This window comes from Ceratotherium simum, chromosome 26 (genome assembly GCF_057802395.1).
Source record: "Ceratotherium simum simum isolate JZ-2026a chromosome 26, ASM5780239v1, whole genome shotgun sequence".
Taxonomy (NCBI): domain Eukaryota; kingdom Metazoa; phylum Chordata; class Mammalia; order Perissodactyla; family Rhinocerotidae; genus Ceratotherium; species Ceratotherium simum.
Window position 1 is genome coordinate 31906201 of NC_141925.1, and position 26712 is coordinate 31932912.

Genomic DNA, 26712 nt, shown 5'->3' on the forward strand with positions numbered 1-26712 from the left:
AGAGTCTCTATAACCTCTATAACCTGGACTTCGAGGACGGGGGAGCTGGACCCTGGGGCTGCTCCGGTGCTGAGATGCAGCCACGTGTCCAGATGGGCTCCCCCACACAGGCGCGGGGCTCTTCCACGGGAGCAGGCTTGGGATCTGGATGGCTGCCGCATCCTGAGCCTTCTCCATGAGCATCAGCCCCGGTGTCGACACCCCCACACCCAATGATTTTCGTCTGTTGCTTTCTCGTTTCTTTCTCACTCTATTAGGTTCTTAGAAAAGGAGGATCTTTCCTTACTCACCATCTTGACCCAGAAGTCTGGCCTGGGGTTTTTAAATCTGTGAACATTCCTGCAAGAAATCCTGCTGGATGGCTATTTCCAGTGGCTCTTGGAGCCTCAACTCTCAGTTGTCACTCACTTTCCCAAGTAGGTCCCCCTTCCGTGGTCTACGGCTGCCCTGTCCAAAATGGAAACTGCTGGCCACGTGCATCTATTCATATTTAAATTGATTAAAATGAAATAAAATTAAAACTCAGTTCCTTGGTCCAACGAGCCACATTTCAAATGCTCAACACAGATAGGAATATCTCCATTCGCAGCCGAAAGTTCTCCCGCACAAGGCTGGTCGGGAACAATACGTAATCAGCATATACGTTAAAGGAACTTCAAATTTCTAAAAACTCTTCTTAGAGAGAACTTTGTTGACACTTGTGAGAATCAGTACAAATGCAGCCAATGTGTTTATCTACCCCAGGACGAGGAAGGGCAGGACGGCACCAGGAGAGACCACGCTTAGGAAAAACCAAAACAGGCCACGGAGAGAAGCCCAATACAGCCGGCCACATCGACTACAACGCAACATGGACTTTCAGCTCAAAATTGACTGATGAGGAGGAAGGGCTGGAGGTAACGACACTGATGGCAGAGGGAGAGCCGGCCAAGCAAAGCGATGGATGGAGAGCCACTTGACCAAAGGATACCTGGTGCCCCAGGAGCCAAGAGAGTTCTTGGTTTCACTGACAAACCACAGTGTGTGTGTGTTTGCATGCATGCACAGGTGTGTATGCACGCCTACATGTTTGCATTGCACGTGAGTGCATGTGTACGTGTGTGCATGCATGTGCGCACACATGCACACACATATACTTGTGTGTGTTGTGTGCATGTGTAAATGTGTGCAGGTACACATACTTGTGTGTGTATAGTCGCACATGTACATGTGTGCATGTACTTGTGTTGCATGTATGTGAGCGTGCACATGTGGGTGCAAAATTGTGTGTGTCCTAATCTTGCATAACACCAAGAACACTGGACCTGCCAGACATGCAGGGAACCTGGAATGGCTGGGGCTGCCAGCAGGGACTCAGACAAGCCGGAGGGGGCCACACCAGGACAGACAGCAGAAGGGGGTGGGGAGCCACTGACCCAGGATGGAGACCTTGCTGAGGAACTCCTCGTACATCTTGCGCTTCCTCAGCGTGCTGCCCTGTTCGGGAGAAAGGAAAACACAGAGAACGTGGGTCTTCGTGCCTGAATCCTTTCGACATTTCCAAATTTCACCAAACGCTCTGAACTCATAAGAGGAGACCTTTTGAGCATTCCATGACCTGGAAGCCCCTCAGGCTTCCAGGGTCTGAGAGAGCGGCCACCGCTTCCAACACCCAGCACCTCCTCCCTGCTCCCGGGGTCTCCACCACCCTTCCCACTCCCCTGGCCAGCAACAGTGTACCTCATCCAGCTGGGACCAGGGATTGGTCCACAGATGGGCACCGAACCAATCAGAGTCCTGCACTGGGGTCTCCATGTGCTGAAGGGAGGGGTGTCCACGAGGAGGGATGGTGAGGGCAGGCGCTTCTGCAGCCAGGTTCACCGTGCACCCCACACGCTCCCTACACACACACACACACACACACACATACACACTCATCTGGAGAGACACTGAGGCCAACAGCAGAACCACGTGTGTGATGTGGAAGAGACAGCAGCTGACACCCACTTAAGTCCCCGGATGGGACATGCCTGGAGCTGGTGCCCAGTGAAAAGGGCCAATCAATGACTTTTTCCCCAATCAAAAGCCTGCTGAATAACAAAACCAGAGAACAGGCCCTGTCAGCCTTTAAGTGAATCAGAAATTAGAATTAATTCTGGAAATTAGACTCAGAAATGTAGATCAGGTGAAGGCACTCCTTCTTTAAGGGCATGTCCCAGCGAGCAGGGGACCCCCCCACGAATGAGAATGAGGCCCGGCCTCCCGGCACCAGCACCAGCCTGGCAGGTGGGAAGCAGTCTGGGCTTCGGCCCCCCTCACCCCTCTGCCTGGTGCCTTTGCACAGTGTATGGACTCCACGACTGCACGTGCAGGCCCGCCAACAACGCTATTAAGTAGTGCATGTTCAGAGAACAGAGACGTATGGGCAGCCGGGAGAGCGGCAAGCCTGGTTTTGTTCAATTCAAAAGGCCTCATCAATCAATGGAACCACAGGTTCACCTGGGTGTGAACAGGATCGAGAGACAAGATCTACGGGAACAAAGTCCCTCTGTGGTCCTAGGCCAGTCACCTGGTGTGCAGAGAGGAGGGGAGGAGGGAACACAACGATGAAAACACCCTCAGGTCAAAGCGTTGGGTCTCCTAGATGCTCTGACTCGTGTCAGCCTTGTTCTAGCCCTGGAGGCAAGTGTACTATCCACAGAGAAGGAAACTGAGGCTCAGAGGGCCTGAGTGACTGCCCTAGATATGAATCACAGGAGTAGAATGAAACCCAGACTGGGCTCTGCAGCCCCAAAGCTGCCCCAGCATCTCTACCTTCCTGATGTGCTACTTTCTAATTCCTACAACATCCAAGAGAGAAAACCATGATGGACACAGGTGTTACCAGGCACCTGCAGGCCTCCTGACCACGTGCTGACCAATGGGACACAGACGGAAGTGGTGTGTGCAATCTCTGAACACTCTCTTAAAGAGAAAAGGTGTGCCCTTCTCTCCTTCCTTCCTGCTAGCTGGGATGTGGAGATCATGGCTGGAGCTCTAGCAGCCATCCTGGGCCCTTGTGAACAAAAGGTGGTTTTCCGACCCCATGAAACAACCTGCCCACCCCAGATGGACTACTTCCATGGTTCTTGAACATGAGGAAGAACCACATGGCTTAAGCCACTGTTGTTTTGAGTGTTTCTGTTACACCCAGTGTGGCAGCCAGCCTCCATGACGGCCCCGGTACCCCCATCTCCTAGTATTCACATTCTGTGCGGTCTGGTCCCACATGGAATAGGGCTGACTGGTAGAACCAAGAGGACGCTGAGGAAGGACAGTTTGAGACTGCCAAAGCTAGATGTGAAGGACATTGTGGCTTCTGCCTTGCTCCCTCTCAGACTGCTCAGCCACGGGGAGGCCTGCACACGGGCAACGGAGCCCTGGGATGACCTGCACTATGTGAGTGAGCCCTCAAAGAAAGGACCCTCCGGCCTCGTCAAACCTGCAGATGACATGACCCAGGAGCGTCTCCATGTCAGAGCCACCAGCTAGCCTGCTCCTTTCATGACCCACAGAAACTGTTTAACAAGTGTGCTATTGTTGCCACAAGCCACTGAGTTTGGAGAAATTTGTTACTCAGCAACAGCTAACTAATATACCCAGCCACATCTAACCCTAACGGAGAACAGTGTAAGCTCTTCAGAGGCTTACAGCCAGGTTGGCACCACAGCACCCCCGCTGGCCGCCCTCCCCACTGCCACAGATGACCGCTGGCAGAGGCGAAGGAGGGTCATTTATCCCACTTAGCCAACGAGCAGGATGGCCTGGATATTCCCACGGCTCCTTCCCTGCGCCCTCCCTTCCTCTCCCCCACGCAGGCTGAGTGCTGCCTCCATCTGCAGCAGCCGGGGCTCCTGGGTCTCTGCAGCCAGGGTCTCGGGCACCAAGCAACATGTGTAAGAAGGAAAAGTCGGGAAAAAAGAAAAGACGCGAGAAGACGACCCCTGACACACAGAAGGGCCCCCAAGATGCCTGCAGTCTCACCCAAACCTCACTTCCCTGAGGGATGCTGTTCAAAGCATCTGCCCTCCTCTCTCATCAACAGCATCACCCGGAGAGCAGAATGGCAATAGGAATGTTTCTGGTATCTACCAGCATCCTGCACGGCCAGCCGGGTGCCATGTGCCCGTTATCCAGGTCAGTTCTCACAACCCCCCAGGGAGATAAACTGAGAAGTGAGTGCCTTTGAGGAGCGTGTCCACAGCTGCACCTCCACGTGGTGAAGCAGGGACCCAACCTGGCCCTCTCTGTCTCCAGGGCCCATGCCCCCTCCACCCCGCACAGGCCCCTGCCTCTCGACACCGCCCACCATCAGATACAAACTCGGTGCTGTGGGTCCACACTCCAAAGGCAGAGTCAGCTGCTTAGAAATCTGCTCGTGTCTCCTCTAACAAGAGCCTGTTTAAGGTGGCTTTCTCACGTGGGAAAACGGGGGACCCCAGCAGGAGCCCCCACCGTGCCAGCCCACAGCTCACAGAGGCAGGAAACGTGGTGGTCCCGCCTGCCCTGCAGGAGGGGAGGGAGAGCAGCCGAAGGAAGAGAGAAATGGAAAAGGGCTCTGGGGAAAGACTGGACGAGAAGCACGTGGCACTGCCTGACTGTCCCCAGAAAACCACGACAAAAATGCAACCGCAACGAAGTGGGGGAGGAATGTCTCCAGTGCCCAGGTCATAGTAGCAGCTTCCACGGGCCAAACCAACGGTTTTTCCACAGTTGTCTGTTGGCTCCGGGATGGCACAGCTGACCTCTCCAGTCTCTAGCTGTTGGGCACGGAGCGTGTCAGGGACTGTAACCTCCCCGCTGGCCTCCTGAGTCTCCCTCAACATCCAGAAACACAGATGGAGCCACACCCTCCCAGGAGGGAAGATCAAGCTCAGAAGGGGGCCGCCCAAGCTCGACACCCAGACAGGAATGAGCCCCAAGGATGCCCCTACCCTCATGTGTCCCATGGCCACGACACAGAGGACACGCTGACTGCCTCCCTGAGAGGTGAAGGGCGCTCCCACTTGTCAAGTTGGACAAGCGCGGATTCAGCTGCCACTTACGTCTCTGAGCCTCATGAAATGGAAATAATAAACACCCCTGCATCACTGGGTTCTTGTAAGGACAGAGTCGCAACAACTGTTTCTTATGTTGCTGCTGCTGCTGATGGTGGTGATGGTGGTGATGGTGATGAGGAGGGTGTTGGTGGTGACACTGATGGTGATAGTGGTGATGATGGTGATAGTGATGGTGGTGATGGTGGTGATGATGATGGTGGTGACGGTGGTGGTGGTGATGGTGGTGACGGTGGTGATGGTGATGGTCATGGTTATGATGGTGATGATGGTGATAGTGATGGTGGTGATGATGATGGTGGTGGTGGTGACAGCACTGGTGGTCCTTACTGAGTACAGTGGAGGACTGAAGGTGAGGGTCAGCATGCTCCAATTCTAATCCCACATCGCCCATAACTTCCCACACTCTTAGATCAGTCTCGTCCCCTCTGGACCTCGGTTTCTGCATCAGGAGAGTGATTAATCTGGGGTCCCCTTCCCTCCCTCTGACTTCCCACCACTGCTCTGCTGGTGCCGTCTCCACCTCAGCCCACAAGGGTCCTTGTCTGTTTCCCGTTGAAAGGCTGAAGGATACCAGCCTCAGAACAACTTCCCCATCGTCAGAGACAGGGTGAGAGACCCCTGCAAACAGGCGCTCACTATGCGCCAGTCCATGGCAGCCCTTACCACCATCCAGATTCCTGCCCTGCGAAGAGGTGACCAGAGAAAGCCTGGCCAAGACTCCTGAGGGCTACTAGGTCACAGCTCTTTGTGGGTCAACCCCTTCTCTGCCCCTCCAGGTGGGCATGTCCCCGTCTCCACTTTACAGGGCGTGGAGGCTCAGAGGGGTCGTAACCTGCTCAGTCTACTCAGCTGCTGCATAGTGGGGTCGGGCTTGAGACAGGACGGTCCCATTCCAGAATCGCGCCCACACCACGAGCTCTCGCTGTGTTGGAAGCAGCAAGGTCAGACTGCTCTCATTCACACGCTCAGTGGCTCCTCTCCTCCAGCGGGTGGGGACAGGCTTGTCCTCACCCACTATGTGGGCAGCCCTGTACCATGGATGACCATCCTCCACCTTCACGTCCAATCGGAGAAAAGAGGCTCAGAGAGCCCCCACAATGTGCCCAAAGCACGCACAGGAGCCGCAGTTAAAGCAAAGTTAAGGTGGCCGCTGGGGCCATGTTGCTGCCGGGCCAGCGTGCTGCCCTGTGAGGCCACTTGAGTTCTGGCTTGGTGGCCGTGACCTCATCACTCTGACATGAGGACCTCTCTGGCACCCAGTCCAGGGACCACAGGGACGAGGCGGGGGGACAGTCTTCAGGTGCTCCAAGAGGCCAGCACTTGAAGTCCAGTGGCTTTGTCTCCGGGGAGAAAAGAGCCCCTTGTCTTGCAAGTCCAAGCAGATGCCAGAAGTGCAGGGAGGAGGAGGAGGGACACTGGGAATCAGGACGGGGAGGGGGAATGCAGAGCCTGCTGGATGGGGGTGGATGGTGGATCGAGGACAGGCCATGAGGCTGGGAGCAGATCACAGCTGTGGGGTGTGCATTTTCCAAAGCTCAGAGAGCGCCAGGGATGTGACCCACCGCGCACGCGTCATTTAAGGACTCACGCAGACACTGGACTGGGAGGGGAGCCGGGAGGCCTGAATCTCAAGGGAAGTCAGCCCGGGCTTCATGTCTCTGCCCCTCATGTAGTATCTACTGGCCCCAAGCAACCAGTCTGTCTCTCTGAGCCTCAGTTTCCCCACCTGGACAACAGGGATATCTTAATTCCTGCCCCAAAGGACCCCGTGAAGGTTACATGAGCTGACACGGGTCAAGCGACCCGGGGAGGGGACCCCAGCCCTCCCAACCCCCAGACCTCAGTTCCCCATCAGCTCTCTGTGGCTCTGGGCCAGACTGGCACTAAAAAGGCTGCAAGTCCCAATTTTAGAATCCTCGAGGTGTCCTACCCTCCACACAGAAGCCCAGAGACATCCCCAGGCTTCTCCATCCAGGAACCAAGCTCAGTGGCTCCAAGACCTCATCACTGGAGCAGACGGCATAGAAAGTGCTTCTGCATAGCCACCATTGGCCACGGCGGGGATGCAGGATCCAGGCCGTCAGCGGACGAGCCTCAGGGTCTTTTCAGCGCTATGTCTGAATTGCAGCAGGCCTGGGTGCCCGCGGCAGCAGCAGCTCAGCCCAGCCCGAGCCATCCCTGCCGGCTGTGAAAAAGGCATTTCTTTTGAAAAATAATTTATAATTCACGCCGACCTCACAGCAGTGACGCACACCCAGTGGAATGCAGGCGTGTCTGCCCGGGAACCTGAGACGTTAAAGCTCAGTGCAACGGGCCCATTCATCTCCCAGGCAGAACGACAGGTGGAGGCGGCCGCCCGGGGCCCTCGGGGGAGGAGACCAGCCTCAAAGGCTGACCAGGGTGCCCTCCTCTCGGATGGTTTCCATCGCGACTGAGGTAGCAGGTGAGGCCGGGCTGGGAGCCTGGGCCGATTGTCTACACACCAAGCTGGCATCCAGGAGGCCAGCCTGTTATCTTGGGGGCTGCTGGGACCCCCACTTTGGGGGGGCTTCCAGTGTGTCTGCTGGCACCCCTGAGGTGGGCTCTGTGCCGGCGAGGCTAGCACGATGACGCCAGTGTCAGGAAACGGGACCACTCGGGGCCAGGGTGAGGGAAGGGCCACGGGGCCTGGAACCCACCTCCCGGCGGACGCCCGGCGGCTCCCTGGTGAGTCTGCCTGAGGACCCACACTAGTCAGGGAGCCCAGGGGACAGGCCGGGCCCCAGCTCAGCTCTGCCCCGTCTCCCTGGTCCCTGCAGTGGGCCTTGGTTTGCACGTCTCTGTGAGGGACGGGTCAGCCTCAGGAGCAGAGACTGGAGGGAAAGGCCCATGTACATGCCCCCACCACACACACCCAATCCTGGTAGCTCCTCCATGTTTCTCCAGCCGCTCCTTCATCACAGGCCCTCCTTCCTCCCCTGCAGGGAGAGCAGAAGGGGCGCCCCGCCCTCTGGTCCAGGAGGGAGCAGGCGGGGAGAGGGAGAGACAGCGCTTCTGAACTCCAACCTTATTGCCAGCAGAGCAGGACCCTGCCGTCACCCCCATTTACAGCTGGAGACGCGGGGACAGGGATGGGGACAGAAGGGCCCTGCCCCTCACCCAACCCTCACCCGCTGACACGTGGCGCGAGGCCAGACCCAGAACCCCGACCCGTGAGGCTCTCTCCACCCCACTGTCTGGGGGTAAGCGTGTTGTCCTGAGACCAGAACCTAAAACAACTGGAAAGTCCAGGCCACCGTGCCCTCTGCGTGGCCTGAGCACCAGGGTCCACGTGGTGGGCGGTGCTTGGCCAAAGCGCACATGTCCCAGGACGTACATCGTCCAAGCCTCCAGGGCGACTCCTCGAACACCTGCACGCATGGAGTCTGGGAAACGGGAGCATCTGTAACGGGCCTGCTGGACCACGCGCAGCAGGCCTGCTGGCAAAGGGGCAGGAGCCGCAGCCAGCCCAAAGAGGAATTTATATCAGGGGGGGCGGGGATGACTGACGGACACGAATCTCCCGCAAACAGCCTCCATGGCTCCGAGCGCCCTTCCCCTTCTACGTGAAATCCTAAGATGAGCAAAAGGACCCACTCCACACCACTCGCCACCAGAGCCAGGCAACGGAGCCACCAGGAAGCCCATCCCAGACTCTGAGCTCGGCAGGGGGTCCACATGATGTCTGGGGCATCACTGTAGACCCTGGGTTTGGCTCGGGGGCAGAGGAGATGAGAAGGGGATCCCAGCACCCCCTCCGGCCACACTTCACAGACGGGAAGCCAGAGGCCCCAGCAGGTGGGTGGGGGTCTCGGCGCTGTGGCTCAGGACCCAGTTCCAAGGGTCTCGGCCACCCTTAGCAGGTGGGGCCCTGGATGCACCAGCCTCTGCCACAGAATCCTACACTCAGTTCCAAACACTGGGGTCCCATGTAAGATTCAGGGTGAGCATTGCATCCAAGAGATTAAAGAAAGAAGCGGAAGTTTGGGGAGAGCCAGCCGCTGCCTGGAGCCCGGAGTGGGGTCAGCCAGGTCCTGCCCAGTGGTGATGGGCCAGCCTCCCTGAGCTCCATCCATCCCTCTACAGGGAAGAGACAGGACATTGCAGGGAACTTTCTGGACCAGACATTCCGGGATTCCACCAGCCGGAATGCAGAGCCCGAGCTAACGTCTCAGGAGGTGGTCCTCTCCCTGGAGACACCACCAGCATCCCCCAACCCGTGTCCCCCATACAATGTTCCAGCTTAGTGCTAAGTGGATGCATGTCGGGTCCACTCATTGCACACTGGATGCACCCAAATCCACCCAAATCAAGGACTGATACAAAAACAGACACGGCCTGCGAGACACTCCCTTCCGAGTCGCCCAGGACTGTCATTTTCTTTCCCGAGACACTCGAGGCTCTGCAGACTCCAGCACAGCCCAGCTATTCTTAGTGCACAGGGATCCAGAATTAAAACAGAGGAAACGCCAGCTGCCTCGGCGGTTTGGGAACTTCCCTGAATATGAGGTTCCAGCCACAAAAATCCCACAGCCAAGAACGACTCGTCGTGGACGACGGCAGCGGAAACAATGGCTTATGCAACACGGGGGCCAGGTGCATCCAGAGACAGGAATGGCTGTGTCCTCATGAGGGAGGATGCCCCAGGGTGCCCGCCCACACGGACAGACCTCGCTCTCCCAGAGAAATCAGGGGTTAGCAGGTTTAAGACAAAGACGAGAGAACATGCATTCCACTGCGGTCCATTCTCGAAGGCAAGGATGCTCAGCTGCTTTGTCCGGGTGTGTCCGCGGCACCAGATGAGCCCCCGGTGCACGGTGGGCACTCAGTCAATGCCAAATGCACGGAGGAGTTGCTCCTTGCACAGAGCCTGATAAAGCGTTGCCCCAAGACTGGACTGAACCCTCCCCGCATCGCGGAAAACCTGGGCTTTACAGTGGGAGCAGGATGGGCCAGCTGTGGTGACACCTTCTCCCTCGTTCCCCTCGGAACGCTCCTGAGAGGGGAAGGCAACCCGGGGCAGGACATTCTCCAGGCTCACGCCTGAATGAGCTCAGGGGGCTTGTCCTAAACCATAAGGCAGTGTCCCCGAACCACCGCCCCCTCCCTGGAAACTGCACCACCCAGGCTGGTCTTTGGGGAGATGACCCAGCCCCCGGAGGGCACGTGCAGCAAGCACAGACCCGTCCAGCCCCTGGGAGGGCTAGTGGAGGGGAGGCCAAAGGTCTCCCAGCAACCTGCTCACCCTGGTCACCTCCCTCTGGCGGGTGGGGACTCCTCGGATCCCAGGCCCACAGGAGCCAGTCTGAGCGCCCACCACCGTCAGGCCCGGGCTGCCCTCAGCAGCAAGCCCACCCGCCCAGGATCTCCCAGAAAAGCGCCAGGCCCAGCGGTCACCACGGGTGAACCAGGGGAGCGTGGCTTCCCAAAGGACAGGGCAGAGACGGGAGAGAAGGGACTGGAGACCTGTGACCAGGAGGGGTTCCTCCAGACCAGCGTGGCCGGCCCAGAACCTCTGGCTCCCTCCATCCTCTCAGAGTCGGGATGCTCTCCGCCCTCACCAAGGTGGCCCCCAGCCTGCCCAGAGATAAGTGGGTCCCAGTCGGCTCCGACGCCACTGCTCAGACTCCCACAGGGTTTCCTGGTGTGTCTGAGTTGGAGGTGAGGCTGCGGGCCCATGGGATGCAGCCCTCCCACCAGGGGACCCCACCACGGGACCCCAACACTCCTCCATCCACAGCAGTCTCCCCGCTTGTCCACCAACACCCCAAGCAGGCCCAAACCCCACTGCCCAAACACCCCTCTCCTGGGCAGCCCACGGCTGCTGGCTCCCTGCTCCGAGGCCCCTGCTCAGATGCCACCTCATCTTGGGAGGGGTCTCTGAGGCCTTCCTACGAAACACCAGCCCCCCACCCCAGTCCACCTGTACCCCGTCTCTGCTGTATTTGTCTCCGTGGAAGCTGTCACCCCCTGAGGTTCGGATCTGCTCAGTGTCTGTCTCTTCCACCAGCAGGTCAGCCTCACACGGGCAGGTGCTGGGTCTGTGATGTCCCCAATGTGTCCCCGCAGCGAGAACGGCACCCAGCAGGCAGGACGTGTGGAGGATGAGCACCAAGTGGGTGCTCCTCCCACTCGGAGGAGCCTGCCTCCTTGCCCTGGGAATGGCCTTCCCAGTTCACAGCTCATCTCTGGAAGCCTGCTGTGAAGGCCTGCCGAGGAAGCTGCCAAATCAGTCACTGCCCCCCACAGCCCCACAGTGGGCCTGCACGTGTGTGCACATGCTTATCCTCACACTGTGCCAGCTAAGAGTCAAGCTGGCCGCATATGAGAAAAAACCTAAAATGACGGTGCCTAAAAACCCAAGGTCAATCCCCATAGAAGGAAGTCTGGTCCCACTGTGCCAGAGAGCCAGACTCTGCACATCTCTTTGCTCCACCACCTTGGTGAACAGGTTTCATTCTCAAAATCATCTCATGGTCCAGGATGGCAGCTGGAGCTCCAGCCATCACCACTACATTCCAGACAGCTAGAAGGAGAAAGGGAAAGAAGGCAAAAAGGGCTTCCCCAACTGTCTGCCTGCCTTTTAAGAAGCTTTCCAGAATCGCTCCCAACTCTTTCCACCCACCACACAGGCCCTGTCTATCAGGGAGGCTGGGGAATGTCTTTTGTCTAGGCACACCTCCACCGGAGTAAAACCAGGGTTCCGATGAGATGCTCAGCCCTGGGTAGGTGTCAACCTCACCGGGCTGCCCTCCCCTGCCCCGGTGAAGCCTCCCGCGCTGGGGCACCACTCACCATGAGAATGCGCCGGTAGCTGTCCCGGTCGATGCCCCAGAGCTTGAGGTCAGTCTTGGCCTTCACTGTGGCTGCTCTGGGGGTGCCGTAGATGAGTGCCAGCTCCCCAAAGCTGCCTCCTTCGCTGATGCTGGTCACCCACTCTCCATTCACGTACACCTTCAGGGAACAGACGGAGAAACGTCACAGGGGCCGGGGGTCACCGCTGAAGGGGTCCCTGCAAGGAAGGGCACACGTCGCTGGGGACCCAGGCCCCTTGCTTGTGGGCAGGACTCTGCACCCCGGCCCAGGCGTGGCCTGGGTCTGTCGGCTAAGGTGCCCGGCTCACCCCAGTCCTGCTCAAGGCCACAGCTGGAGAGGCACAACCACACCGTCCCGGCAGCAAAGCCCAGGCGGGGGGCCCTTGGTCGTCAACGCCAATGAGCCAGGCCAGGGCCGGAGGGGGAAGCACGGCCCGGGGTTCCGGGTCTGCAGCTAAGTAAGTCCCGCCCACTCCCAGGCAGGCCTTTGAGCCGGTTCCTTATCAACGTGAGATTGGCCTCTCTGGGCCTCGGTTTCCCCAACTGCACAGCAATGATTTGGATGGGATTCCCACGGGGCATCCCCACTCTGACGCTCCAACCCAGGCAGGCACCTACACCTCAGCCACCTTCATTCATAAACTGCCCCTTCCCTCCCTGCCACTTGACACGTCTCCTGAGCATCCCTCGGCCCCTTGCCCCACCTCCGGCACACCCTGCTCGCCAGGAAGGGGCCATGCTGACTGTGTCCTTCTCAGGGCCTCTCCTCCCCACGGCCGGCCGCGCCCAGGCTCCCCGAGCCTTCAGTCAATGGGAGCGAAGGCCGGCCCGGCTCCGGCTGTGCCGAGAAGAGCCCGGGACAAGTTTCCCTTTCAGCCTGAGTGGGTGAGGCGCCCCACACAGTGTCCCCACTATGCATTGAGGGCGCACGTTCTGCATCCGTGCAACAATAGCACAGATGGCATATTATGCAGATTCGGTGACTATAAATTGACACAACACACCCTTTATTCCCTCAGCGTGTCAATGAGCTTAAGAACAGTTCCCATTGGCAACATGGGTGCGTATCAGGAAAGAATGGATTGCGATGAATCATGGAAGCGATTCTTACTGAAATCAATGACTCATTATCTTGATGATAACTGATGCACAGAATTGCCTACGTGCAAGAAAACGCTGTGCAGAGTGGTAACTCCATAATTCGTGCAAGTGAGGGTCAGGGTGGAACTGGTCAGCGGAGAAGTTTGTAGGGAAATGGACAACAGTGTGCAGAGCCACCTGGAGGAGCCTGTGCCTGCCGGGGGTCCCCCTTCACCCCCACCCGGCCCAGCCGTGCTCTCTTGTTCCTGGAGGGAAGTCGGGGCAGCTGGGTGCACGGGAGAAGACACTGGCATCCACTCGACAACGTCCTGTCCTCCCAGCAAGGCAGGGACGAGATGCGTGAGAGACAGCTGGCAACCCCGGATTTAGGGGTGAAGGGACCACAGAGAACATCCTCCTAGCCTCTGCCTCTTGTTCTCTCAAAGGGAACCCAGAGCCCGGGGGGATGGTGATGACCCACTGACAGTCAGGGTAACTGGGGCACAGCCAGGCTGGCAGCGCCACCCTCGTCTTGCGCTAGTGCTCCCACATTTTTGTAAAATCCCATCTACAAGGTTTAACTCACCAGCATGAGCATGCACGGATCCTGAGTGTGCAGCTCAATGAGTTTTCCACCACTCAGATCAGGTACAAACGTGCCTGGGTCCCAGGACCTCCTGGTGCCCACCCCCCCAGGGACAGGTCCCCATGGTGACATGGGGCATGGAGAAGGGACTGCGCACACCACACCTGCTCCGCATGTCTGTGAGCGTTGGGTTTAGTGCCTCCGTTCCACTGCCGTTCTGTGGGTGACAGTCTCGAGTTCCGGCTGGGTTACAGAACGTTCCACCAGCGTCCTCGTATGTGATCCATGTGCCCTGGGTGGCATTTGCTGTGTCACAGGGTGGACATGCTGGCTTCAGTGGGTTCCCAACCCCACCGGCACCCACTGCACTTCTGCCCTCGCGGAGGGCCTGCTGAGTCGTGACAGCGAATGTGAGTCGGAGGTTGGGGGCCTCTCCCCCTCGCGCCCAAGGGAAACGAGGAAGCCATCTGCCTCCCACAGCTGCCAGGTAGGGGCAGGACGCCCCCCTCACCCGCCTCGAAGGGCACAGGGACCCAGGGGACAGGGAACAGTGTCTCAGCAGGGCCAGCCCGAGGCAGCTGCACCCCAACTTTTGTGGGGCACAGCCTCAAACAACAGGCAGGGCAGCTGCCACTGCAGGGCAAGACCAAGGGGACCTGGGCCCGGAGTCATCGCCACGGGGGCCATGAGGACCCCCTTCCTCGCCACGGCCTCCGAGAGCTCCCTCCGAGGCGTCAGAGAAAACCATTGTGCGGAGCCTCGGACGGGGCCCAGGGCCCCGAGCACAAAGGGGCCATCCTTCTCAGGACACTGGCCTCTGTCACCACGGCCGGCCCAGCGCTGGGCCCCACCCCAGCTGGCAGGCAAAGGGGCGACTTCTTGCTTTATTTCATTTTTGTTTTTTCTTCTTCTTTTAAAAATAAATGGTGGGAGGCCCCACTGGGCTACATTTATACTCCCACATCAACTGCGGTTTCTCCGGCTGAAACCAGGGCTCCCACCTGGCTGTTCTGCATTCGTTCATTCATTCATTCATTCATCCATCACCCGTGGTATGCACTGAGTGCCCCTCGCTGCCCAGCATGTTCTAACTGCAGGGGTTCGGTGGTGGAAGGCAGGGGATTCAGGTTCACAGAACCAGCCAGTGGGCAGGCTGTAGGCACATAATCACCCAAGCACAGATTCGTTATAAAACATGTTACCAGCCGTGAAGAGAACGGGATGCAGAGTGTCCAGGATAAAGGCCACAACAGAGTCTGTTCAGAGAGGGGTTTCTAAGGAGGTGAATTTGAGCCCAGCCCTGAATGGCCAGGGGCCACCATGCAAAGATTTGGGGGAAGAGAGTCTGATGCAGAGGGACAGGACTTGCAAAGGCTCTGAGGCAGGACTGCATTTGAAGGGTACTGGATGCAGCAAGACCAAGCAGGGGAGAGAGATGCCAGTGGGCAGGAGCGGTAGGTGGGGAGAAGGGAAGGGCTCAGACGTGATTCTAGAAGCAACAGGAAGCCAGAAAAGGTTCCAGCGGGGCTGACATGATCTGGTTTACATCTGTGATGCTCCCTCTGGTGCAGTGTGGAGAACGGCTTGGGGACAGCCAGAGGGGAGCAGGGGAGGAGCGAGGCATGCCCAGAAGACACAGCCCTCGGCCAGGTGCACCAGCTCCACTTGGGAGCCTGTGGAAATGCAGATTCTCCTGCCGCGTCGGGCCCCTGGGTGGTTATGACGCAGGCCCGAGTCAGACAAGCTCTGACTCCGACTTTGGTAGGGACAGAGGTGGAGACAGCGACTGGATTGAAGGCATGGAATCTGCTTAATAAAATCCCAGAAGCGGGGACCCGGGGGGCACTGGACGTATTGGTCCGGGGACTTCAGACGCAGACCACGGCCGTGCCTGCCGCCAAAACCCAGGCAGGCGGCTGGGGCAGCCCGGGCTGCAGGGCTGCCAGGAGAGGCTGGGGTGTCCAGGCCCAGGGGCAGGGCTGGCTCTGCTGCCCCGCTCCACTGCCAGCCCCCCCACCCTGGGCATCTCAGGTCAACACTCGACGCCATAGAAAAGCTAACCGTGGTTGAAATAACCCTCTGGGTAAGTGGAGACAAAAAACCAGTCACCTGAGTGAGCCACCAACCTGAGGACGGGAGTTGTGTGGCCTCACCCCCCCAGTTCCCTCCTTCCTTTCACACGCCACCCGGGCCGACCTGTCGCAGCCTGGGCCAAGAAATAACTCAGGCGTGTCATCAGGCTGTTGTTTTTGCTTTTCTCGATGGTGAGAAAGAGCTAACGGCCCGTCTCCTCCCGCCTTCCCAGGATTCCGCCAGGAAGAGCCAGAGCGTCTGTGAAGGGAGCCAGCACCTGCGTCCAGGTAAATCAGCTTCCCGCGCCCAGCCCGGGGCGTCTTTCTGGGGCAGCACCGGCCATGCCCACCTCTCTCTCTGCTCAGCTAGAAACGCAGCCCCACCCTGCTCTTCCCGCCAGGGGAACCCAGTTCTGTGCCTCAAGCACCTTTAGCCCAGAACACCGGGGTGGGTCAGGGCGGGGAGTTGTTTTGTTCGGTTTTTGCGGAGGTGCGATCCCTAGCAAAGATGCCTCTTCCCAAAGCTCCTGTCTGAGGGGCCCAGGCCATGAGAAACAGCCACGTGGGCTCTGTTTCCACCTCTCGGGGTGGCAGCCTGGCCAGCCAGGCTCCTCCAGTGGAACCCTAAATCCATCGTGGCTCCTGGGCCTCCTCCTGCCACCCCCCCGGTGACCCCACGCACACTGAGTCACCCCAAGGCGGGGTTTTGTCAGGACCCTGAGCTGAGTCTGGAGCACCCTTGCTCCTGGTTGACCTTATGCCCTCCCTAAACGGGTTGGGTGTGGGGTCTGCATGGGGGCCAGCACCCTCCTGTAAGCCATCAGTACCCCCCCTGTATCGGCCGTCGTTCCACTAACACCAGCACGTGTGGGGCGGCTCTGGTTCATCTGTCCTTCCGATTCCAGAGGACAGTCATTACCAGCTGAGTTTGATGCAGCTCCTAACCACAGCGGGGCCACCAGCACCTTGGCAGAGAACAAACAGTGCAGGCTGGGTCCCTGGATGTGCTCCACAGGTAAGACGGTGCTGGAAGGCGCTGAGACACTGTAGAAAAGCCACAGCCAGCTCTGGGCCCAGCCACACAGCGCCCAATTAACCAACAGGGGACCGACTGACAGAGGGCGCCCAGAAAGCAGGGATTCGAAGAGGGACGTGCACCCCCACGTTCACAGCAGCTTTATTCACAATAACCAAGAGGTGGAAACAACCCAGATGTTCACTGATGGATGATGGATAAACACAATGGTCCATCCATACAAGGGAATATTATTCAGCCTTAAAAAGGAAGGAAATTCTGACACATGCTACAACATGGATGAACCTTGAGGACATTGTGCTGAGCGAAATAAACCAAAAAAGGACAAATCCTGTAGGGTTCCACTCATATGAGGTCCCTGGAAGAGTCAGGTTCACAGAGACTGAAAGCAGATGGTGGGTGCCAGGGGCTGGGCGAGGGGGACGGGGAGTCAGTGTTTAATGGAGATGGAGTTTCAGTTTGGGAAGATGAAAAAGTTCTGGAGATGGATGGTGGTGGTGGTTGCACAACAATGTGAATGTGTTTAATGCCACTGAACTGTGTACTTAAAAATGGTTAAAATGGTAAATTTTATGTTATGCGTATTTTACCAATTAAAAAAACCACAACAGAACACCAGGCAAACATTGAGTGACAACTGACCACAACCCAAGGAGCTGATGGCCATGCCCTGGGCTGCCCCGTCCCAGGGACACTGCTCAGAGGCCTCGCTCCCTCCTTTGGCGGCTGGAGATGCACTCCTCCCGACATCTCGCATGAAACAGGAGGGCACTCGGGGCACAAAGGCAGGACCCGAAATAACAAAGCCTGGGAGAACCCAGGAGGAGCCGGTCTCAAGCGGAATGGTCCTCGAGCCCGTCAAGCTGGCAGCTGAGCATCCTTTTAAGTAGAAATGCTATGTTCCACGAATAAAACAAATTGGAAGATATTTTTATCCTCAGAAAAGCGGATTATAGCTCTTGGCAACACACACACGGCGGCAGGCACTTGTGGTGTCTCTCTGGAAAACCATAATTTAAACCAAACCTGGTGCTTTTGGCATTTGGTCACCTAGCCGCCCCCTGGGGCACTGTTGGTCAGAGGGAAGCACCATCCCTGAGACAGGAGGGGGCATGCGGGACACCCAGCCCAAGCCCCGCCCGTTTAAAAGGCCAGAATGGGGTCCTCAGAGGTGAACCCACCTCCTGCGGGACTCCGGGCCTCTATGGGGCAGCGGTGCAGACGGTCAGTCTCCCCTCCCTGCTCCCCACTCCAGTGACACTGGTCTCGCTGCAGCTTCGAGGGCCACCCTCAGAAACCTCACAGCTAGCCCTGATGGCCCTCAGGCCCCCGCTGCCCCATGCCCCCCAGCCAGGTCGTTCCCCTGTCCCCTGGAAGGCAGTCTGCAGAAACAAGCAGACACGGCCACTCTTGGGCCCCAGAGGAGCTGCTACAGTTCCATCACAGAGCAGTAATCACAGTGATTACTGTCACACACAGCCCCATAACTCATCCGGCTGGCCGACATGCCGCTCTCTCATTCCAGATCCCTGACTGAGCATCTTTGATTCTCTTAAATGTGGCCTCACCCACTTGGCCGCCCTGCCCAGCCCTGCGTGTTTACCCTGTGCGGCTGACCCTCCCACATCACAGGAGGGTCCCCTTGGCCCCTTCAGGCCCCGCCCGGCACTCCCCACCGCCCACCCAGCCTGGCTGGAAAATCTGAGGAAACGCACAGAGATGTGCGGCCTCGACGGACATCACGACAGCCCCACAAGCCACCGCCTTGTCCGTCAGCCCGACTGTCCCGAATCCGAGACTGCAGCCGGGAAGCGGGCGTCCGCCCACGGTGCCCAGACAGCCTGGCTCTGCCCAGCCGGGGTGCAGGGAGCCCTTAAAGCAGCCTTTGTACCTGAACCGCCAAGCCGGGCGGGGGGGGGCTGGATCTGCCAAGACAATATATTTGGGGAATTCCGGTTACAAGAAGGTGACCTCACTGTTTCCCTTCACAAAATCGCTTCCACGCATCCCCCGCCTGGAGGGAAGCCAGCCACAAACAACACTCGGGGACGGAGGCTGGGAACCACCCTCAACTCAGGCCTCAGCCCTGACCCCCATCCTAATGGGCCCCGGGGCCTTGCTGAGACCTCCCTGGGGGCCGGGAGGGTCCTGTCGGATCAGCCAGCCCCTGGGCACAGGTCGGAGACTAGCCCCTGCTCTGAAGGAGCTCAGGGCCGCAGGCACAGGCCAGGCCAGTCCCACCTCACAGCAGACGAACAGGGAGTTAGACACGACCTGGGGTCAGGGGGTGAGACCACGTGGCACTTTACAGTCTGCAACCAGAGTGCCGTCCTGTTGGACCTGAGTGAGTCTGGATGTGAGGCTGGTGCAGAATGTTCGAGGAGGAGGAACAGCCCTGCTAAGAAGCTGAGCGTTCTGCGCCAAGCTCCGGTGACACAAGCTGGCACCTTGAAGACATCTTGGGAACTGAGTTGGAAGATTCGTCTGACTTCAATGAACACAGAAGAGAGAAGAGGACTCCGGGGGAGGAAAAGCAGGAGCTGAGATCCGGATCCACTTGGGGCTCCTATCTAGCAGGGAGGGGCCTGGTCCTCAGTTGTCAGCACAGTGAAGTGAGGAGGTTCTGCCTTGATGGGGAGGAACCTGGCCTGGGAGGGGTCTTGAAGGATGCACAGGAGTTTGCAAGGCAGAGCAGGAATAAGAACAGAGGGACAAGAGGGGTAAAGACCCAGAGGCGAGATGCTCATTTGTGAATTTCCTGCTTATTGGCCATCTGCCCCTACAAATCCCCAAGGGCAGGGGCGGTGTGCCCCCCGCCCCACCCCAAGTGTATTCTCAGGGCTTTGCAAGCACTCAATGAACATCTGAGCAAGAAACAGAAGAAGAGCAGAGAGAGAGGTTTGAGAACAGTTACGGGGCAGAGAGAAGGAGGTAGAGAAGGACCGGAACAGAGAGATTAGGGCCGGGTGGAAAGACCGGGATCTGACCCAGGAACAAGCCAGCCCCACACCTCCCAGGGCTTGCTCTGTCCCTGGGCATCTCTGAAAGCTAGGGCGGCTCCGGAGACGGCCGGGACCCAGGACGATGCCCAGCTGAGACTCTGGCCGCATCCCTGGCTGTCTTCTCTACTTCCTGAGCTGGTTTTTTTTAACCCAAAGTGAAGCCAGCAGGAGTTGACTTTGTGGGCTGGCAGTCTGAGCCCAGGGTCACAGCCTTGGCCGCTTGTAACCCTCCCTCCTCCACACGCTTCCTCCGCGGCCATGGGCAGCCCCAGGCCTTGGCTCCCGCCTCAGCTTCCTTCTTCGGTGGGAGACAGAGGCCCATCCCACCTGACACGAAGGTCTGCCCCAGACGCCTGGGCCAGGCCTGAGTGAACGCAGGACGGAGAGAAACTCCGACTCCCGGTCTGCTTGGCCGGGGCCCTCGAGGTGACTCCATGTGCCCTGGCTTTGAGATCCCAACCGTGAGTCACTTCCTGTGCTGCCAGCTCCGGAAGCTGAGAGCCGTCTGCCCCGGTTCCCAGAACACGGTGACCATGGTGGACGCAGGTGGGCTGCTGGGGAAACAAATAAGTAAATGCCCCCCAAAAATAGCCCTGGCCATACCGGAGGCCAAGCCCTGAAATAACGGCTGGGGCAGCCAGGCTGGGGTGGCACCGCTGAGCAGAGCAGGAACCAGCGCATGGTGTGTGGTCAAGGGGAGGGCAGGGGGCCACTGATGCCCCATCCCAGGTGCTGGTGTCCGAGGCCCAGAGGTGACTCGGGGACCAGCCTGGGACGTGGTGACTGTGCGCCAGGACTATGGACCCACAAATGCCGTCCCTGCCCTCAGGGGGCTTCCAGTCTGTTGTTGGGGGGTGAGGGGCTTAAACAAGCCGTCCTGAGGAAACGGGCATGACCTCGCAGTCCTAGAAGGAAGCGCTCACGCTCGGGGCCACAGAGAAAACCACAGGGTGAGACGCATCTGCCGACGCCCAGGCTGAGGAAGTGACTGTGGAGGGAGACCAAGAGGAGCAGCAGAGGCTGAGGTGACCCCGGCAAACGGAGTGGGAGGGGCACCTGGCAGAGGGACTTGCGGCAGTGAGACGCTGGAGGTTCCAGGAACCAAGAGAAGCCCGTGTCACCTGGGCCCTTCCTGGGGTCACCTCAGAGGCCTGGGCCTGATTGGGAGAAACCCGCTTGAGGAGTTAAGTGAGAGACAAGGCCCGCGTGGAGAGCAGCCTGCGGGCCCAGCACGGACGCCCGCAGCCACTCAAGCTGGGGGCCAGGGCGCAGGGGATGGAAGGAGGCGTTTCTCCTCCTGACACAAAGCAAAGCTCTGCCGCCTGGAGCAGCCCCGTGAGAGTGCAGGTCCCCCATCTCTGGAGACAGGTGAAATGAGTACAAGGAGCAAGGCTGACTGAAAACCGGAGAAAATGACATTCTTCCAGACGGACGGTAATGACGCAGGTGTTCTGAGGACGGAGTGTCACGCTGGACACCAAAGGCCGCTGTCGGTTCCAGGTAAAGTCAGGACCTTTGGGGTCTGTGGACATTTAACTCCCCACCCACGTTAAGAAGCATTAACACCAGTGCAATCGAGTCAGCTGGGGCATCACGGGCTACAGATTCAGGGCCAAGTTTGGCCAAACGGAGCCACCAGGGATGGCAGTCCGCACACGCAGGAGAGGGACGGCACCGGAACCGCGGCCACACAGCACCTGCAAGCAAGCGCTCCTCTTTTAAACTGTGTTCTGATTTTTTTTTTTTTGAGGAAGATTGGCCCTGAGCTAACATCTGTTGCCCATCTTCCTCCTTTTTTCCTTTTTTTTTTTTTCTCCCCAAAGCCCCAATAGATAGTGGTATGTCATAGTTGTACATCCTTCTAGTTGCTCTATGTGGGACGCCGCCTCAGCGTGGCTTGATGAACGGTGCGAAGGTCAGCACCCCGGATCTGAACTGGTGAACCCCAGGTCACCGAAGTGGAGTAGGTGAACTTAACCGCTAGGCCACCGGGCCAGCCGTGCTCTGACATTTTTATGTTATCTTTTAAATGAACTCTATGACTTTTCTGGATTAAAAAATTAGAAATGTGTCACTCAGAAAGAAGTTTTCTCTAGACCTGAGCTTGTCAGCGACCCGGTTGTATAGAAAGAGGCAATATCTTCCAAAAACGGTTAAGACATACTTACATCCACTTCTCCTTGATCTATCACGTAGAAGTTGTCTCCTTCATCCCCTGTAACAAAAGAAGAAATACAAGAGGTTTAACGCAAAGGACACAAGTTTCGAGTTTGTTTTTCTGGCGAACAGTGTTTCGACACTGTGTTACCATTGTCAAACAAGACACTGGGTCTCATCTATTTTTTAAAAATTTTTAAAAGAAAAATTGTATACATTTAAGATGTGTAAAACGACGCTTTTATAGACGTGCACACAGTGAAACGATTACTGCAGTCCAGCTAGTTAACACACCATCTCCTCACATGGTCACCAGCACTGCCTGTGATGACCACACCTGAACTCCACTCTCTCGGCACATTTTCAGCACTCGGGACAGTTCATCCATTTTTTCAATGACAAGACTCTTGAAACGTATTGGGTTAATTTGTCATGCAAATTATGGCTCAGTTTCATTAGTGACTTTTCTCCAGGATAGACAATGAGAGTTTTTTATTAATATATTTTGTTAAGTGAACAGCCCATCTTTTTCCCCATCGGCTATGGCTCAGAGAAAGAGAAAGGATCGTACCTTGCTGTATAACGGTCTCCCCGGCGATGTGAGTGACAGGGAACATGGCATCGAATATGTCGCTGGAAAAGAAAACACACCCAGTGGGGGAGCTGTGGTGGCTGAACCCGAACCACCACCTGAACCCACCTTGCCAAACCTCACCTAGGCCACACAGGCTTGGGCAAAGCAAGTCGTGTTCACCCAGGATATGGAAATCCATGTAAGTTAAAGAAGGGAATAAAATCCTTCACGACCCCGCTGTCCAGAGAGTAGCCCCAAGCCCTGGGCACGTGCCGTCCTGATCTGTTTCTTCACCAAGACAGGGTTTGCTGTTCGGGTTTTTACAAAAACGGGATCACTGGACACACCGCTGTGGACTCCACTTAAAAAGCAAAAGTGACAAAAAATCGTGAACATTTCTCGGATCGGCAAAGATCATTCTACTGGACCTGGTCATCAGTCTCGACCTGTTTTCTGCATTTTTTCCCAGGGAAAGTACTTTCCATCAAGCGGGTCCTGAGACCCACATGCAGGAATGAGACGTGAGTTTGGAGTCTCCGCGTTAGAACCAGACTCTACAACATGTGACTCCATGAGCCACCGAAGCCGGAAAGGCTGACGCACGGGGCTGCGCCAACCAGGCAGCCTGGCCATTCAATTCCCCAAATTGAGATGTGAACGTGACCCTACAAGGAGGATGCGAAGGGGAGCAAGGAGGAGAGGCTGGGGGAAAGGTGGGGAAACGCCTGCACGGCAGGGACCTTGTATCCACAGGGTTGCAACCAGAACATAGGGTCAGAGGTCAGCATCTGGATCCCAAAACACAACCAGCACCCTGAGAGGCTGTGCCCACCCACAGGCGAGGGGCTCCCGAAAGAGAAGGGTGGAGCTGGGGGCCCTCAGTAGGAAACGCGGGCTGTGAGTTCAGGATGGTCTGCTGACTCCTCCAGGCTGTGGAAGAAGGGGGTTCTCGGAAACCTTTGCTGGTCAGGGTGGGTGAGCCTCAGAGGGACTCACAGGCGCCCCCAGAAGCAAAAGCAAAATCAGAGATATAAGCAGCCCTGTGCCCTCTCATTTCCAGGGCCCCGAAAACATAGATAAGTAATCTTAGGATAGTAGTCATTTTCTATTTAAGAAACGTTTCTTCCTCTCTCTGAGAAGGAGGGCAGCACCCTGGGGAGGTTCACAGGAGCCGCTCCCTGGCCCCCTCCCCACCATGCAGTGAGGGGCCTGGACGAGCTGTCCCGCCGTCCAGCCCCTGGCATCCATGCCCCAGCCCAGGCTTTGCTTCCCGGCCACAGCATCCCTGGGGAGCATCTGCAGGTGCATCTGGTCACTGTTTTTCAAACTGCATTTCTTCCAAACCACAACATCAGGGCTCTTAAACCGAGCAGGTCTTTAAGAAATGATTTTACAATTCCTCTCTCATATTTTAAAAAACTTTAACTCATGATGGTAAAATATTTCAAAAAATTCCATAAATAATCAAGCAGATCCCAGATTATTTATCTGGAATAAATAATCCAGCGTGGACTGGTGGAAGCATTCGACATCTCTGCTTCAGGTCCCTCTGCTCTGGGAAGCCATCAAGACTCACAGGAGGACCCCTGACTCTGGGTGTGGTGGGCAGTCACTGCCCACCCCCAACACACGCTCGGTATGTTTACTTCACAACGAGGCATCCGTGAAAAGGGCCCTTATTATTTGGTGTCTTTATCATTCACAGGCAGGTACTGTTTGCATCTCCATTCTCCCTCCTTGTTTTCTGAATTGCATCTATGTGGAGACATGGAGCCTGGTTATCCCCCTCACGGCTGCCTGGCCTCCTTTGCACGAACACTCATGGTTCGTTCACCTGCTCCTGTCCTGAAGGACGTTTCCACATTTCTGTAGTCACAAACGGGGCCACAAAGAACGTGAGGGCTCCCCAGGAAGAGACAGGCAGATACAACGCCTACACCCCCATAATCTGGGGCTCATGTTCCACCTGTGCGCTCGCCCCAGGCTTGAAGATTCAGGTTCCCAAACTGGGTGGCTTAGCACTTGCATCAGTCCCAGAGCATTTTCTGCATGCCCAGGTACATCTGCCCCCCTGGGCCCTGGCCTGGAACCCCACTGACCACAGAGGTATCTCCCTAGCTCCCGGGGGCATGGCCAGCAGAGAAGCAATGCGGGGAAGGAGCGAACCCCAACTCTGAGCAGCGAGGCTGGAGAGCCCAGCCTTGTTACCAAAAAGGCCTGCTTCCCCCATGCCCCTCGGCTCGTAACCAGCCAACGCTGGAACCAGAGGCGTACAGGCGACGGCCACACGCGCTCTGGTCAGCTCGGCCCATCCCCCACTGAACAGCACCCACTCCCTTTCCATCGTCTGTATCATTTCAAACAAAACCCAAACCCCTCCCTCCCTCCCTCTGAGCACTTAATGGCATTAAAAGGCACTGGCTGCCTCCGGCCCTCAAAAGAAAAACAGCTTTCTATTCTAACCTGGAAGGTTCTACTGAAGCTTAAAGAGTCTCACATGTGGGTCCCCCACCCACCCTGGGCGCACAGTCACTGCTTAGTACTCGTCCCTCAGGGACTGTGCCTGGTTCTGGGGACAGAGAAAGCCCCCAGTGCTCAGGGACAGAGATGTGGACACGTCGCAGCCATCGCTTCTCAGGGGTCCGAGGGCCGCGCTGCTCCATCCGCACCATCGCTGTGAGGTCAGGACTGGAGTTGTCTCCATCTCCAGAGACGCTCAGCAACGTCACTCAAGGTCAGCAGCGAGGAAGAGGGGAGGCCGGGCTGCACCCTGTCTGTCACACGACAGCCTGGATCTCCCGGGGTGCAGAGCTGTGGGGCGCACTGGAGGGCAGCTCCCCTGGGACACAGCCTGAGCAAGGACTCCAGGTGTGGAAGGGGAGGTGTGTTTGGGCACCCGGGTGACGTCGGTCTCAGGAAAGTGCTCTCAGAGACCAGGTCGTGGAGGGCCTCGGGTGACAAACCTGGGGATGCCCCCAGTCGGGATAGACCCGACTCGATTTCTCTCCATCACCAGGAGGCAGAAATATCTGGGTCCCAGGAGAAGCCCAGGCAGAGGGCCCCCAGCCCTTTATTGCCCCCCAACAGCAACGTCCTAAGGACCATGAGATGGCATCCACCCGGCCTCAGTTCTCAGCTTGAAGGTGGGGTCCTCCATCTCCCGAGATGCCCCAGGTCCCAGAGCAACCACTGCTCCCTTATTAATGGGGGCAGACGAGAAAGGGGTGACCACTAGCCTTATTGCAGTGTCTCTGTGGGCCCAGGGGGTGCCTTCACTAAACCCCCTCCAAACAGCCCAGACATGATCTTGAGGGCAACACTGCTCCTTATTTATTGGTTCCATCTGTTTTTGTCACTTGAGGTCCAGGGCTGGTCCTCGACCCTGTTGTACCACGGACGCCTTTGGCTTCTGGTTCTGCCTACGCAGCTCCTTCCAGAATAAGGATTTTAAATGTGCAAAATGAAATACATCAAAAATCAAATGAAATCACTTCTATTGAAACGCAGTACCAAAATGTTTACGGAATTCGTCTGCAGCACATTATGTACATGTTATTGCATCACTGCATCGCACAGCGAGCTCAGGAATTATTCATAATAACTATTCGAACTGTGAAGAAGGGACAAACATAGGCGACATTTCAAGACATCTGAACAGCCACGATGTGACATGAAAATGCCCATGTTTCCTGCTGGTGACAAGACGACAGCCCCGCTGATGCCACCTGCTCATGATGAAGGGAAACGTCAATGTTAGTAAGAGGTGAGCGAGAATCGGACAGCGAGTTTTCTCTCCCAAGTTCACGGACTCCTTCTAAGGTCCCCTCCCTCTGCGCCCTGGGCCGGCCTCTGAGCTGGGGGGCTGCAACCCAGAACAGAGCCCCTACTGGCAGGGCCGAGGCTGCAGACGGTGCTGGGTCACGATGGTGTCCAGGGAACACCCTGGCCTGGACCCAAACGGAACCTCTGTGATGCTCAGGGCCCACAAAGTTCCAAAGGCGGTGGGAGACCTATGCTGGGTCCCAGCTCCCACCTGGCCCACAGCTCAGATATCACAGCCCTTTGGAAGTTCCTGCCCCTATCACCCCCATCATGGTGCCTCTCCCTCCCTGGGGCCCCTCTGTTCTTGCCCTCCTTACTCTGCTGCTGATGTTTCCTGACTTCCTGCCTCCCCTAGCTGACTGTGGGTTCTGAGAATGGAGATCACATCTCCACTGCACCTAACGCACAGTGCCCAGCCGGGTCTAACTCACAGCAGGTCCTCAGTACAACATGGATGGAAGGAAGGATGGAT

At 57.3% G+C, this 26712-nt stretch overlaps 1 protein-coding gene across 3 annotated transcripts in view; it reads right to left on the minus strand.

Moving 5' to 3' along the window:
• The window catches only part of PRKAR1B (protein kinase cAMP-dependent type I regulatory subunit beta), a 150075-nt gene that overhangs the window by 26617 nt on the left and 96746 nt on the right, over window positions 1-26712 (minus strand). For all 3 annotated transcript variants that reach the window (XM_087417429.1, XM_087417428.1, XM_087417430.1), the window contains exons 5-8: window positions 22416-22477; window positions 21856-21902; window positions 11892-12050; window positions 1416-1476 (exon numbers count right to left, since the gene is read on the minus strand). In XM_087417429.1, the coding sequence (XP_087273555.1) occupies window positions 1416-1476; window positions 11892-12050; window positions 21856-21902; window positions 22416-22477 (329 nt within the window). The remainder of the gene's footprint in view (window positions 1-1415; window positions 1477-11891; window positions 12051-21855; window positions 21903-22415; window positions 22478-26712) is intronic.